Raw genomic sequence first — 14,829 nt, 5'->3', positions numbered from 1 at the left:
CATGTAGACTACTGGAATGTAATTTATGTGGGATGCAAAGAACAAACCTTAAAGAAACTTCAGACCCCTCAAAACACGGCAGCTAGGCTTATCTTCGGAAAAACGCGATCTGAAAGTGCAAAACCCCTTCGCGAAAAACTACACTGGCTCCCGATCAAAGAACGCATTGCCTTCAAAATCTGCACTCTGGTTCACAAAATTATCTATGGTGAAGCTCCGGGATACATGACAGACTTGATCGACCTACCATCTAGAAATACATCCGAATCAACACGAACGTACCTAAATCTGAACTACCCAAGCTGCAAAGGACTCAAATACAAATCAACTTACGCGTCCAGTTTTTCCTACATAAGCACACAACTGTGGAACGCATTACCAGAAGCTTTGAAAACTACGAACGACCACCTACACTTTTGGAAAACACTAAAAACTAACCTGTTTAAAAAGGCATACCATACTGATCCAACATAAATGCCTGATCTCTGCAACATAACACTCGGCACTTCAGCCTTCCCTTCTCTCAGCTCTGGTCCCGCCCTTGCAGAAACAGGAAATGAGGGCGGGACCAGAGCTGAGAGAGAGAGAAGGGAAGGTTGAAGCGCCAAGCCTGCACTTTTCACTGCTGCTGCTGCCATAACCCTGACAAGGTAAGATGACTTTTAAAATTCAGAGAGAGGGGGCCCAGAACTCGAAGGGAGGGAGGGGGGCCCTGGAACTTGGAGGGACACTGGAACTCGGAGGAAGGGAGGTGGGCTGGCCCTGTAGCTCAGAGGGACGGGTCTCTGGAACTCGGAGGGATGGGCCTGGAACTCGGAGGGGGGGGGGGGGGGGGCTGGAACTCAGAGGGAAGGAGGGGCCTTGAACTCGGAGGGAGAGGGCCTGGAAATCAAAGGAAGGGAGATAGGGGGAGGGGAGAGGGAGGGGGCCTGGAACAGGGAGGGAGGGGAGCCTGGAACTCGGAGGGTGTGAGGGGAGGGGGCCTGGGACTGGAACTGGGAGGGAGGGACTGGAACTGGGAGGGAGGGAGGCCTGGAACTCAGAGGGAGGAGGGGCCTGGAACGGAGGGAGGCAGGAGAAGAAGGAGGGGAAGGGGGAGGGGAGGAGGGGGCGGGAGAAGAGGGAGGGGAAGGGGGGAGGAGAGGGAGGGGCGGGGGGGAGGGGAGGGAGGGGGCAATGCACCACCTGTAAAAAAAAATATTTTCAGCACCCCAATCATTTTGAAAAGTTGGCTCCTATGCCAGGAGATACCTGGTTTTCTTAAATCTTGGAATCCACATAGAACCAAATGGTATTGGTAGACTATACGAATCTCCTGTAATGTAATCTAATGTAATGTAGCCTATGAGAACAGTGGAGTTGCCTGTGTTTGTTGAATTGGTTACTTTTCTCCAGCCAAACAGAACAATGATAAGTTGGGCCACTTTGAAGCGGAGATGAAGCTGAATCAGCTGGTTGCAGTTCTTTGTGGACAGACATATGTCTGTTTCACAACAGACTGCTGGTCATCCCATAGAAAAATTTACATTGAGAGATATTCAAACAGAGTTTGTCATTAAATGAAAAATTGTTAGAACAAGAAAAGACAAATGATTCCAACTTTATGAAAGCCTTCTCTGTAACTAGACAGCATGACAACAATAGCGAAGACACAGATGAAGATGCAAGTGAAGAATCAGACAGAACTACTTCTAATGCAGATGATAACAACAATGATGATGATAAAGCATTCTTTTCCATATGGAAGTTAAGTGTTTCGGACAGAAATTCTCTTGATCACTAACTATAGACCCAGTCAGAAGACATCAGTTAACCTCCACTTTTGCTAGTGCACTTATTTTATACCTTTTTAACTGTGCTGGATTAATGACCCATAAGCGCACTTACATGAGTGACAGTCATTTTCAAAATTTAGTTTTACTAAAAGCAAAGTAGAATGAATTGTACAGCAATGTTAACAATGAGTTGTAGAACAATTTTAACAATAGTTACATTCATTGTAGGAGTGGTACTTTTACGTTTTACTCAAAAAGTATATTAGGCAATAATATTGTTACTTTCACTTAAGTAAACATTTTTTTAATGTGCACTTCACTGTACTTGTAAGCAGAGTAATGTGGAGGTTAAAAAGAATAAGATATCTCTTCTCTAATGATATCTTTAGAACCTTGGTACAATCATTAGTACTATCACACATTGATTATTGTAATGCCATTTATGCTGGCTCCAAAGAATTGACCTTAAAAAAGTCACGTTTTGAGAAAGCATCTCTTCTGCTCAGGAAACTACACTGGCTCCCCATAAAAGCCAGAACAGGCTTTAAATGTAGGTGCACTAGCGATTTTAGTGCATGCTAAAAATTAGCATGTGCTAATACTAGAGACATCCATAGGGGTTGTATATCGGTTAACTTCAGATTATATACAACCTTTAATTAATCTACCCTTATATAACCTTAATCCTGGTTCCAGAGACTATTTAACTAAGGGCCCTATATGTGTTAACCTCAGATTATATGCAACCTTTAATTAATTCTTCCTGGCTCCAGAGACTATTTAACTATCCATTATCCTAGTTGCAAAAAAGTGGTATATAAATCAGCTTTCACGGCAGGATTCCCTTACCAATGTACCACATGGTGGAACTCCTTCCCGAAACTAGTAAGATGGGAGCATAATTATTTGTAATTCTAGAAACCTTTAAAAACCTTTTTTTAAATACTTTTTTTTACTGATGGACCCCCCTTATAAGGGAAAATTCTAACGCAAAGTGCACATTTCCATTCTTTCTTGCTTCATAATGTTATTCTTTTAAATTATCATATTCTATTTAATCGCTGTTTAATTCAACCCTACAAGTCTTTTATAGTGATGTATTCACTGACTAATTTGTATTGTTAGTTTAATAATATGTTAGATACATAAAACCCAATTTGTATTGTTAATGTTATAATCTGCTAGCCACATTGAACCCGATTTGATTGGGAAAAAGTGGGATATAAATGAAATAAATAAATAATTTTTACTTTTACTTAAGTATTAAAATATACATTTGGAGCCCTGTTTACAAAGGCACGCCAGCATTTTTAGCATATGCTAAAAGCTAGCGCACACTAACCATGTAGATGCCCATAGTAAATATTATGGGCATCTATATGATTAGCGCACGCAAAACAGGGCCCTTATTTTTACTTAAGTACTATGACCTAGTACTTTGAACAACACCAGTGCTTTTTTTGTGCCGGTACGCGCCGGTATAGCGTACCAGCACCCTGTTTGTGAGGTCCGGCTCACCTGCCCACTCCCTTCTGTTCGTGCACCCGTGCTCCCTTCCGTTCGTGCATCCATGCTCCCCATCACTGCCCTCCCTCGGCTCCCCCCCCCCGCTGCCGCCCTCCCTCAGCTCCCTGACTTTCCTTGAAATCTTTAATTTACCCGAAGTCGTGGTGAACCGGCAGTAATAACAGCTGGCAGGCAGGCAGGCAGGCAGCCAGGCAGGCTTGCATCCTTGTTGGTTCCCTTCCCTCTCAGCGCGTCCCACCTTCCTCTGATGTAATTTCCTTTCCGCGAGGGTGGGACACGCTGAGAGGGGAGGGAAGGGAAGCGACGAGGAAGCAAGCCTGCCTGCCTGCCAGCTGTTTTTACTGCCGGTTCGCCACGGCTGTGAGGACATTCGTGCGCTGAAAACATTCAACATGAAGAGCTATTTTCCAAAATGAAATGGTCAAAATATGAATGCCAAAACTCCAGGCACAAAAATGTCTGTCAGATGTCCCTGCAGAGCAGAGGGGCAGCCTTATGGTCAGTGCAGTGGACTTTACAGGACCCAGGTACAAATCTCATCTTAAAGTTATTGTGAGCACTCTAGGAGCAGATAAAAACCTACTGTACCTAAAGGTACACCACTATAAATGGCCATCACGCTTGCAGGTGTCTAATAAATTCAGGTACAGTAGGTATTTCTATGTTCCAGGAGTGCTCACATATTTGTACAGAAATAAGAGTTAAAGAGGGAGCTACACCTGGGTCTTATTGTTCAAAGTCCACTGCATTGACCACTAGGCCACTCTTTACACTTGCTTGTTGCTCTATTAGGAATGACTATAATACCAGCAGCTGTTATACAGCCTTGTATCCAATGTCACTTTCACTTCTTAAGGGGGGTGGGAGGGAGATTAAGGAGAAGTCATGCCTTTATCCCTCTAGTAGTAGTAGTCACCTTCACAATCAGGGCACCTTTTTGTACCCTGGAAATGATTCAGTTCAAATTATGTTCTTCTTTTTCCCCATGGATGTTTCTTCCCATTCCATTATCACTGAAAGACATCCTACTTTTGGGACTGCCCTAGTCCCGCCTAAAACATGCCTTCAACTTGCCCCCTTGTTATTTGGATGCACTGCAGTGTTAAAACATCCAAATTCTGCCTTTCAAAAAGCATAATTTGGAGAATTTCAGCAATGGATTCTTTTTTGGGGGGGGAGGGGCATTCTGAGAAATCCATCTGCTTCGTAAATGAGTGTCATAGAATGTTAGGGATGGAGAACAAAACTGAAAATATCATTATGCCTCTTTATAGGTCCACAGTGTGACTACACTTTGAGTGGACACAGATTTAATTGAAGACATCCACACTATAGCTATTAAAAGACGTACTACTATAGGATTTCAATATGCCGGACATTGATTGGGGCATTCCTTTTGTGGGGTCACCTAGAAGTAGGGAGATCCTTGATTCTCTATAGGAAGAAATGTTCCAGCAATTGGTATTGGAACCCACATATGATAGGGCCATACTGAACCTGGTACTTATGAATGGGGACAGTGTTTCTGATGTTACAGTGGGTGATCACCTGGCATTCGGTGATTACCGCATGGTGTGGGGTTCAATATTAAGACACAGATGGAGAGGATTAATTCAAAAGTAAAAGTTCTAAACTTCAAAAATACAAACTTTGTCATATGGGGGAATACCTCAAGGAGTTGTTACCTGGATGGGAACAGCTAGGGGGTAATAGAGAAGCAGTGGGCAAAACTGAAAAAAAAGCAAATGCAAATGGAAACACCAGGTCAAAACAGTTTCTAGACATATTAGGGATAGGAGAACATGCAAAAGTGGCATTATGAAGCTCAAGCATGAAAGGGAGGAAAATGAAGAAGCTGATAGGATAAAACTGAATTGCTTAACAAATATTTCTGTTCTGTGTTTACAGATGAAAGGCTGGGAGTCAGGGCCGGTCTTAGCAACTGTGGGGCCCTGTGCAGACCAGTTTGGTGCCCCCCCCCCCCGTCTCACCTAGCCCTGCCCCTTGTTGACAAGATGTGTACAGAAAAACTAATTCAAATATGCACAATGCTATCATAGGAAACCTTTGGGTTTAAAAAGCAAAACCATGTGCACTGGATAAATGAATTAAAACAAATTCCCTTAATATGTAATACTTGGTAGCAATAATGAAACAGTGATTGAATATTCACATAGCAAGCAGCACTGAACATAATTAACTTTGCATGAACTTGGCTGCTAATAGTATGCTGAACTGGACAATATTGGCACATTTAGAATGACTCTGGACAATTCTGCATGAAGGAAACCTTTCTCTCATTAAGCAATACCTTCTCTGTGAAATAGTAATAATAAAAAAAGGCAAGTGCATTTTTATAATATACCAATGCATTCCACAAAGCAAAAAGAGCAAGTTCCCACATGCCATCTTTTTTTCTTTTGATGTAGGCACAGAAAAAAAAAAGATTTTAAATGCTCCCAGGTTTCAATCTAATTCATGTTTAATGTGGGATAAAATGCCATAAATAAGTAAATAAAGAGATAGATAGAAACTCTGAATGTTTAGCACCTAATTCTCATAACATGATGTCTGTTTAGTGGCCTTTTACCAGGAGAAAAGAAATCTCTGCACAAATATAATAGTACTAGGGTGTCCCTTTAACCAGCCCCTCCAAATGACACAGATATTACCTTGATTTGTTTTACAGTATCCTCCCCTCCCTATCCCTTTAACCAGCCCCTACAAATGACACAGATATTACCTTAATTTTTTTTACAGTATCCTCCCCTCCCCGTCCCTTTAACCAGCCCCTCCAAATGACACAGATATATTACCTTGATTTTTTTTTTTTTTACAGTATTCTCCCCTCCCTTCCCTGTCCCTTTAACCAGCCCCTCCAAATGACACAGAAGTCTTGGCAGTCATTTTTAAAGAGCAATGCAGCAACAAGGGGGTCAGCGCCGGAAGTGGGCAGGAAAGAATGGAAATTTTTCCTGCCCCGAAGACTCCACTAGACCACCAGGGTGGCTTTGGGTATGTGCCAGGAGGGCATCCTGTGGCTCGGGGGAGGGGAGGCAAGAAGTCAGATTGCAGCAATGGCTGGGAGCAGGAGGGAGTGCCGCGCGGACCGCTCCTGTCGCCCCTGCCTAAGACTGGCCCTGCTAGGAGTGGCACTGCAGACGATAAATACAAATAAGAATAGAAGTGGGTTAGATCTTGAACGAATTTCAGAAGGCTGTGTTCGTGAGGAGCTAGCTAAACTAAAGGTAAATGAAGTGATGGGGCCAGATGGGATACATCCAATAGTACTGAAAGAAGAACTTAGGAAAATTCTGACACCTCGACTGACTGACCTTTTCAGTGCTTCCTTAGAGTTGAGAGTGGTTCAGGACAACAGTAGGAGGGTGGATGAGGTCGCTCTCCATAAAAGAGGAAAAAAGGAGGAGCTTGGGAACTACAGACTGGTTAGTCTGACCTCTGTGGTGAGTAAAGTAATGAAAACACTTCTATAACAGAATATAATGAGGTTTCTGGAATCCAATGGATTGCAGACCTGAGGCAGCATCATTTTACTAGAGGTAGGTCTTGTCAGACAAATCTGATTAATTTCTTTGACTGGGTGAACAGAGAGTTGGATTGAGGGAGAGCTCTAGATGTGGTTTACGTAGATTTTAGCAAAGCCTTTGACATGGTTCCACATAGGAGAATAAAAATAAACTGAGTGCCCTTGGTATGGACCCTAGAGTGGCTGTGTTAGAAACTAATTGAGTGAAAAGCTATAAAGGTTAAACATAAATGGATTTCACTCTGAGGAAATGAGGACAGGGATGTTACCAGTGGTGTGCTGCAGGGATTGGTCCTTGGACTGGCTCTTTTTAACATTTTTGTGAGTGATATTGCAGAAGAACTGTTTGGCGAGGTTTGCCATTTGGCAGATGATATCAAGATATATAAGGTGTGTGGATAGCTTGAGGAAGGATCTAGTGAAGCTTGAATGCTCTAAAATTCGGCAGATAACATTTAATGCTAAAAAATGCAGGGTTAAACATTTAGGGCCCTGTTTACTAAGCCACGCTAGAGGCATGTTAGTGCTTTTAGTGCACGCTAACCATTAGCGCGCGCTGTTCCTGTGGGCACCTACACAGTTAGTTCGCACTAATTTTGTGCACACGCTAAAAACGCTAGTGCACCTTAATAAACAGGGCCCTTGGGGTTTGTTTTACTAAGGTGAGCTAATAGGGGGTCTTTTAACAAGGTGTGCTAGCATTTTTAGCTCAAGCTAAATGCTGAGATGCCCATAGAAGTATAATGAGCATCTCTGTGTTTAGTGCCAGATGATTTTTAGCATAAGCTAAAAGCTCTAGCGCATCTTAGTAAAAGACCCCCTTAATGCGCACTAATCATTAGCATGCGCTAAATGCTAGGAAGCCCATAGGAATAAAATGGGCTTCTTAGCATTTAGCACACGCTAATTGTTAGTGCATGCTAAATCCATTAGTGAACCTTGGTAAAAGGAGCCCTTAGATTGTAAAAATCTGAGGGGCCCTTTTATAAAGGTGCGTAAGGGCCTACATGCGTCCAGCGCGCACCAAATCGGCATTACCGCCCAGCTACCACGTGCCCCGGGCGGTAATTCTGAATTTGGTGCATGCCAAAACACCCAGTAGAAAATATTTTCTACCACGTAGCACTTACTCGGCTGTAAACAGCAGTGGGTATGAACTGCATGCCTACCGCCCGAGTAGCATGTGAGACCTTACCGCTAAGTCAGTGGGTGGCGGTAAGGTCTCAGGCTGAAAATGGACACATGCTGGTTTTTATTTTGCCATACGTCCATCAGGGGCGTAGCCAGACAGCAGATTTTGGGTGGGCCTGGGCAAGAAGTGGGTGGGCGGTTAACAGCAGAATCTTAAAAGTCAAGAAGGCCTTACAAAGTTATTCATTCAAATACTTACTAAAAAGATACATTTTCAATCCTTTATGAAATTGTAAATTGAACTTGTGATGTGGATGTGGTGACATCTTCATCTTCTTTGAACATGCGAACAGTGAAGCCTCCTTTACCACAGAACCTTTGTGCGCATGTCCGGCAGGCTTTCCCTGATTAGCGCACAAGTTCTGCGCACTTTGAATTTGCATCTCATTAGGTTACCACGTAACACTGGAATCCACCCAGGCCCACCCGTAGCTGCGCCCCTGACGTCCATATGCTCCCCCTGGTGACTCAGTAATCCCCATAATGGGGGATTACAGAAGGTTGATAAAAATGATAAAGGGGATAGAATATATCTCTTATGTTGAAAGGCTAAACAAGATATGGTTTATTGGCTTAGAAAACAGATGACCGAGAGAAACTATGAAAGAAATTTATAAAAGCATGCATAGGGTGGGACATTTAAACAGGGAATGATGGTTTAGCATTTCAAACATTAAAACAAGAAGACACTCTATAAAAATAAGTATTAGCATTAAAAACAAACTGTAGAAAATATTTTTCCGCACTTGCTTGTGTAAGTGGTTAAGGCAAATAAGAAAGTGGTGTTCAAAGGAGGTTTGGACACGTTCCAGGAAAAAAGATTCATGCATACAATTAGTCAGGTAGACTTGGGAAGGTTATATCTTATTCACTGGCTATGGATTATGAGAAATTTGATCTTCTTTCTGGGAATTGTTGGGTATTTTTGACAAAGACTGCATACAATCTGAAACAGGTTGCTGGACTTGATGAACCTTGGTCTGATCAGCATGTTTTTAAATAATTTGTACCTATATCCTGCTATTGAAATAAATGGAATCATTAGTTAATAAGATTGAAATCATTATGAGGCTCTTTTACTAAAGTGCACTAAGCAGATGGGGGGGGAATTGTATAAATGGCGCTCATAAATGGGCGCTGGAAAAGATCGCCACTAAGTGCTATTCCACAAAGGGAATGAACCATTTATAGAATAGCGCTTAGAGCCAATTTTCATGCCCAACTCTGCTGACACCTGGTGTAAATCTGGGTGCCCAAGTTGGGTGTGGAGACCTATTATTCTATAACAATGCTTGTAACTTTTTGGAGTGCCTTGACCTGCCCATGCCCCTTCCATGGCCATGCCCCCTTTTGGGGTGAATGCTATGGAATTTAGGTGCCCAGCATTGTAGAATAGTATGCAGCCAGAGGTACGTTCAAATCCCAAATAGAGCCAATTAATGTCAATAATTGGTCATTAGCATCCAATTATTGATGGTTAACAGCTCGTTAGCTAATTAAATTGTGCGCTCATCTTGGAAGCATGCCCAAATTTGGGCGCCATATATAGAATCTGGGAGCTAAGATGGGTTTTAGCATATGCTAATGTCTACTGGATACAATAAAAATCTCGCACTAACTACTGAGTGCAGGATGGAGATGTGATTGGATGGGGCATGGACACAGGTTGGGCTTGGACTGCACATTGCTGTTAGTGCAGAGTAATTATCATGTGCCGACAAATGTGCAATTAGCAGAGTTGCACTTAACGTCACTTCAAGAGTTGTACTAACTGTGTTGACATAAACACATAGTAGGCAACATTTCTGTGTGGTAAATGTAGGGGAATGCTGGACACGCCTCCAACTGTTACCAAACAGCCTTTGCAATAACTACACACTAGTGTCTGCACATAACATGTGGCATGTGCAAACACTTACTGGACTTTAGTAAAAATGCCCATATGTAATGCTCTACCATCAGGATTCCAAAAATAAATACATTCTCAGTGCCAAGTAAGTAATGATTGCTCACCTATAATCCAGTAGTCTCTCCATCAAACGAGTTACAGTGGCGATTAACGAAACGCCACTTTCTCGCCACGTTTCCCGCTCAATTTTCTTAAGTAAGCTAAAATAAAAATAACAGGACAATTTCAACATTTATTTTTATCTATTGCCATGGCAATCATGTTACTTGTGGCAATGCCTTGAGTGCCTTAGCAACCACTGCAACATTCACAGATCTGACTTGAAGCTCTTATCAGAAGCTGCACAATTTAAAGATAATGTCTTACCTAGGATATGGACCAAATAGTGGAATTCTAATCCAGGCAGCATTATTAAAATAAAATTAAATTTAGATTATCCACATAATAAATATCGAAATGAAGGATTATTTGATTCCTAACATATATCAGCATAAATTGCTCAATTCAATTATAGGGTGTTTTAAAGGTTAAAATTTTTTTTTCTTACTATTCATTAGAATTACCAGTGCAAAATATTGGGGTATTTTTACTAAGCTGCAGTAAGCACTAGGGGCATATCTGCATGGGGCCACAGGGGCCTGGGCCCCCATAGATTTGGCCCTGGACCCCCCTGCCGACGACCCTCTTCACCCCCCTCCCACCGCCAACCCGCCTATCTTTGCTGGCGGGGGACCCCAACCCCCGCCAGCCGAGGTCCTCTCTTCCGTTGCAGCAAAGCTTCCTGCTCTGAGTCTGACGTCCTGCATGTACAATGTGCAGGACGTCTCAGAATTTGAAACTGAAGGAAGCTTTGCTGAAACGGAAGAGAGGACCTCGGCTGGCAGGGGTTGGGGGTCCCCCGCCAGCAAGGGTAGGCGATGGTGGAGGGAGAGGGTTGGCGGCGGGAAGGGGTGGAGAAGGTCATTGGCAGGGGGGGTCCGGCAATGGCGGGGGGGGGGGGGGGTCGGCAGCGCTGATGGGCGGCTAAAATGTGCCCCCTCACTCTGGCTCTGCCCCCCCTCCGGTCGAAGTCCAGATACGCCTCTGGTAAGCACTAATGTGTGCTTTCTGCATTTTAAAATCCATTACAGTGGGGTGCACTCAGATGTCGTGTGGTAGATTTGTGTTCAACACGCGCTACCCATGTGCTAAAAAACAGAAAATATTTTTTAATGCTGGGGGCAGAGAGTAGGCCTGCCCAGAGCTAATCAATTAGCGCAACTGCATCACTGTGCACTAACCAATTAGGGGTATGTTTACTAAGGTGCGTTATCATTTTTAACACCCCTGTAAATTTAAGGCGTTAAACACTAACACGCCTATAGATTTCTATGGGCACGTTAGTGTTTAACATGCATAAACCATTTACACACGTTAAAAACACTAACGTGCCCATACCGTGTTTCCCCGAAAATAAGACACTGTCTTATATTAATTTTTGCCCCCCAAAATGCGCTAGGTCTTATTTTCAGGGGCTGTCTTATTTTTTGGGGAAACATCGGGGTTGGATCGGGGTTGGCCCGTTCGCCCTCCGTCGCTCCCGGAACTAACCTTAAACGCCTCCTTTCACCTTTGCAGCAAGCAGCAACAGGGCAAGCCACGCCTTCCTTCCGTGTCCCGCCCTCGCCTGACGTAACGTCCGTGAAGGCGGGGCATGGAAGGAAGGAGAGGTCTGCCCTGCTGCTGCTTGCTGCGAAGGTGAAAGGAGGCGTTTAAGGTTAGTTCCGGGAGCGACGGAGGGTGGATGGAGAGGGGCCCGGTGACCTCAGGTGGGGGGGGGGGGCGGCCTTGTCCGGCTCTCGGCGGCCCTGCTTTCAAACAAAAATTTGCTAGGTCTTACTTTCGGGGGAGGCCTTATATCTACCAATTCAGGAAAACCTCTACTAGGTCTTATTTTCAGGGGATGTCTTACTTTCGGGGAAACAGGGTAGTACCGCTTAGTAAACATAGGCATTAGTGTGTGGTTAGCGAAGGAGCTCATACCACCTAGTAGATAGGTGATGGTAAGGGCTCATGTGCTAATTAGGAAATTAATGGCAGAAATAGAAAATGAGGCCATTTTACTGCCATGCTAAAAGTGTTCAAGTGTTCAGCACGCGGAAAAACCCACACACTGTTTTCAAATCTATGCTGAAAACCCACCTTTTTCACTGCTGCTTTTTAGCTCCTAGCCACTACTCAATTGCCCTCCCCTTGTCCCTTCCTTACTTCTCACCTATTACTTCCCTCACCCGTAACTGTCTTGTCTGTCTGTATTATTTAGCTTGTAAGCTCTTTTGAGCAGGGACTGTCTCTTTGTATCAGATGTTCAGCGCTGCGTGCGTCTGGTAGCACTATACAAATGCTAATCCTATATAATAATTCTCACCACCAACGTTCTAAAGTGCCTGCCTGTGTCCGTGGTGCCTTCGGATTTGCTGAGCTAGGCTCCGTAGCCAGGCTGATGTCACTCACAGCTGACTCCCAGGCAGGGGGAGGAGTAGGGAAACACGCGGAGCAAGTGGCAGGGAGCGGCGCATCAATCAACGACCCTCCTCTCCCCCTGCCCCCCCTGCAGCCACCCATGTCCAGCGACACTACTCTCCCCCTGCCCCCCCTCCAGCCACCCATGTCCAATGACCCTGGTCTCTCACCTGCCCCTCCTTCATCTACCCAGGTTGTGTAACCAATTCTTCGGGGCAGGCAGGAAAGATCCCCGGTCCTGCCTGCCCGCTGCTGGCGCTGGTGCAGATGCTCCCCCGCTGCCGGATCGCTGTTCAAAATGGCCGCCGATACTTACAAGGGCGGCCTCCAAAACTTCAGCAGAAGTCTCGCGAGTCTGCCATTGGAAGTCTCAGTGGCTATTTTGAACAGCGATCTGGCAGCGGGGGAGCGTCAGCGCCAGCACTAGCAGCGGGCTGGCAGGACTGGGGATCTTTCCTGCCTGCCCCGAAGAATTGGTTACACAACCTGGGTGGAAGAAGGAGGGGCAGGTGAGAGAGCAGGGTCATTGGACATGGGTGGCTGGAGGGGGAGCAGGGGGAGAGTAGGGTCGCTGGACATGGGTGGCTGCAGGGGGGCAGGGGGAGAGGAGGGTCGCAGTACATGGGTGGCTGCAGGGGGGGCAGGGGAGAGGAGGATCATTGGACATGGGTGGCTGGAGGGGGGCAGGGGAGAGGAGGGTCGTTGCACATGGATGGCTGGAGGGGGGCAGGGGAGAGGAGGGTCGCTGGACATGGGTGGCTGCAGGGGGGGCAGGGGGAGAGGAGGGTCGCAGGACATGGGTGGCTGCAGGGGGGGCAGGGGGAGCGGAGGGTCGCTGGACATGGGTGGCTGGAGGGAGGGGGTGAGGGGGTCCTGAGACCAGAGAGGTGGGGGTGGAAGGGGGGCCTCAGACCATAAAGGGAGGACGGAGAGGGCACACACTCACTCACTCTCTGTCTCTCACATACACTCTCTCTCAAACATACACTCCAAGGAAAACCTTGCTAGCGCCCGTTTCACTTCTGACAGAAATGGGCCTTTTTTACTAGTAATAATAATAAAAGTGCTCCATTGCTTACTACTGAACTATTTTTTACTGTTCTACATTATTGAAAGCTCTGAAATTTAAGAATAAATATTCATTAGTTTTCATTTTAAAAAAATAATAGCTAAGGGGCCCTATTACTGAACCACAGTTAAAAGTGGCCTTAGTGTACCCTTATGTGGGTCTTTCCCATATGCTAAGGCCATTTTTACCACAGGAGTAAAATGACCAATTTTCCATTATTTGAATGAATGGCCATTTGCGTGTGGCCATTAAATAAAGTTAATATGTGAGCACTTATTGATATCTATTTTGTAGGCAGTAAAAGCTTATGTGCTATTCCTGTGCTAATCAATTAGCATGCAGTTATATAGATACACTAAATGAGTGGTGCAGAAACACCCACTCTCCACCCCCCAGACACGCCCCTCTATGAAAAAAAATAAAAATATGTTTTAGCGTGTGGTTTGCACACACAGATTAGGATCTTACCATAGGACACCTGAGCACATCCCGTGGTAAACCCTTTTAAGCTGCAGTAAGTACGTGCTAGTGCTTATTGCAGTTTAGTAAAAGAACATCTAAGTGAATTTTAATTTTAACTGTACTAAATAAAATAAAACAAAAAGAAACCAAAGCAAACTGGTCTTTCAGAAAGCAAAAACAAAGATATCTCTTAAGTATGATTTTTGCTATTGGGAGATAAACCAGTTAGATAAAATTACATATCCTTGTTGGTACTCCATGTCAAGCAACAAGCATCTAGTCAAAAAGGAAAATAGCTAAGAAATAAAGCAAGTTTCATCAAGCAATCCATAACCAAGGAGGGAGGGGGGGGGGCAAGAAAAGATAGCAGAGAATAATTGCTGAAGTATATCATTCCTTAAAGGAAAATTAAAACGAAAAGGAAGCAGATAAAGGGAATTACTCTTATTACCAGACTCTACTTATCCATAGCAACAGGAGAAGAGGGAGCTACCTGTAGTGGTACAGACCTGGAATCTAGAAAGGATCAACAAAAATATAACTCCTAGTCTTATATTTCACAAAACATTTACAGGGAAACTGCTCCCAGAGCAAGAACCTGTTGAACTTTTGCTAAAAGCTCTTCACCTAACCTGTTTTGCTCTGAACAAATCAGAAAAAACCATTACATTTAATTCACAGAAGGAAACTGTCTTATATGGGAAATAAAGCTGTAGTATCCAGTTTCTGTCAGTCTCTAAAGCAAATGTTACTATTAGAGTAGCTTTGGTAATGATGAGCTGAGAAGTTTCTAAGAAGCTAGTCAAGTCTATAGTCCTATCACTCTTCCCATGATCTCTTCCTGGGA

At 44.3% G+C, this 14,829-nt stretch overlaps 1 protein-coding gene across 1 annotated transcript in view; it reads right to left on the bottom strand.

Annotated features, from left to right (window-relative positions):
* Positions 1-14,829, bottom strand: part of DOCK4 (dedicator of cytokinesis 4) — a 798,954-nt gene that overhangs the window by 189,328 nt on the left and 594,797 nt on the right. Inside the window, 1 exon segment of the mRNA XM_030215964.1 lies at positions 10,054-10,149. Within this exon segment, the coding sequence (XP_030071824.1) occupies positions 10,054-10,149 (96 nt within the window).

This window comes from Microcaecilia unicolor, chromosome 10, assembly GCF_901765095.1.
Source record: "Microcaecilia unicolor chromosome 10, aMicUni1.1, whole genome shotgun sequence".
NCBI classification, from domain to species: Eukaryota; Metazoa; Chordata; class Amphibia; order Gymnophiona; family Siphonopidae; genus Microcaecilia; species Microcaecilia unicolor.
The sequence above is the reverse complement of the archived record's forward strand: the minus strand, read 5'-3'. Positions and strand labels throughout refer to the sequence as shown.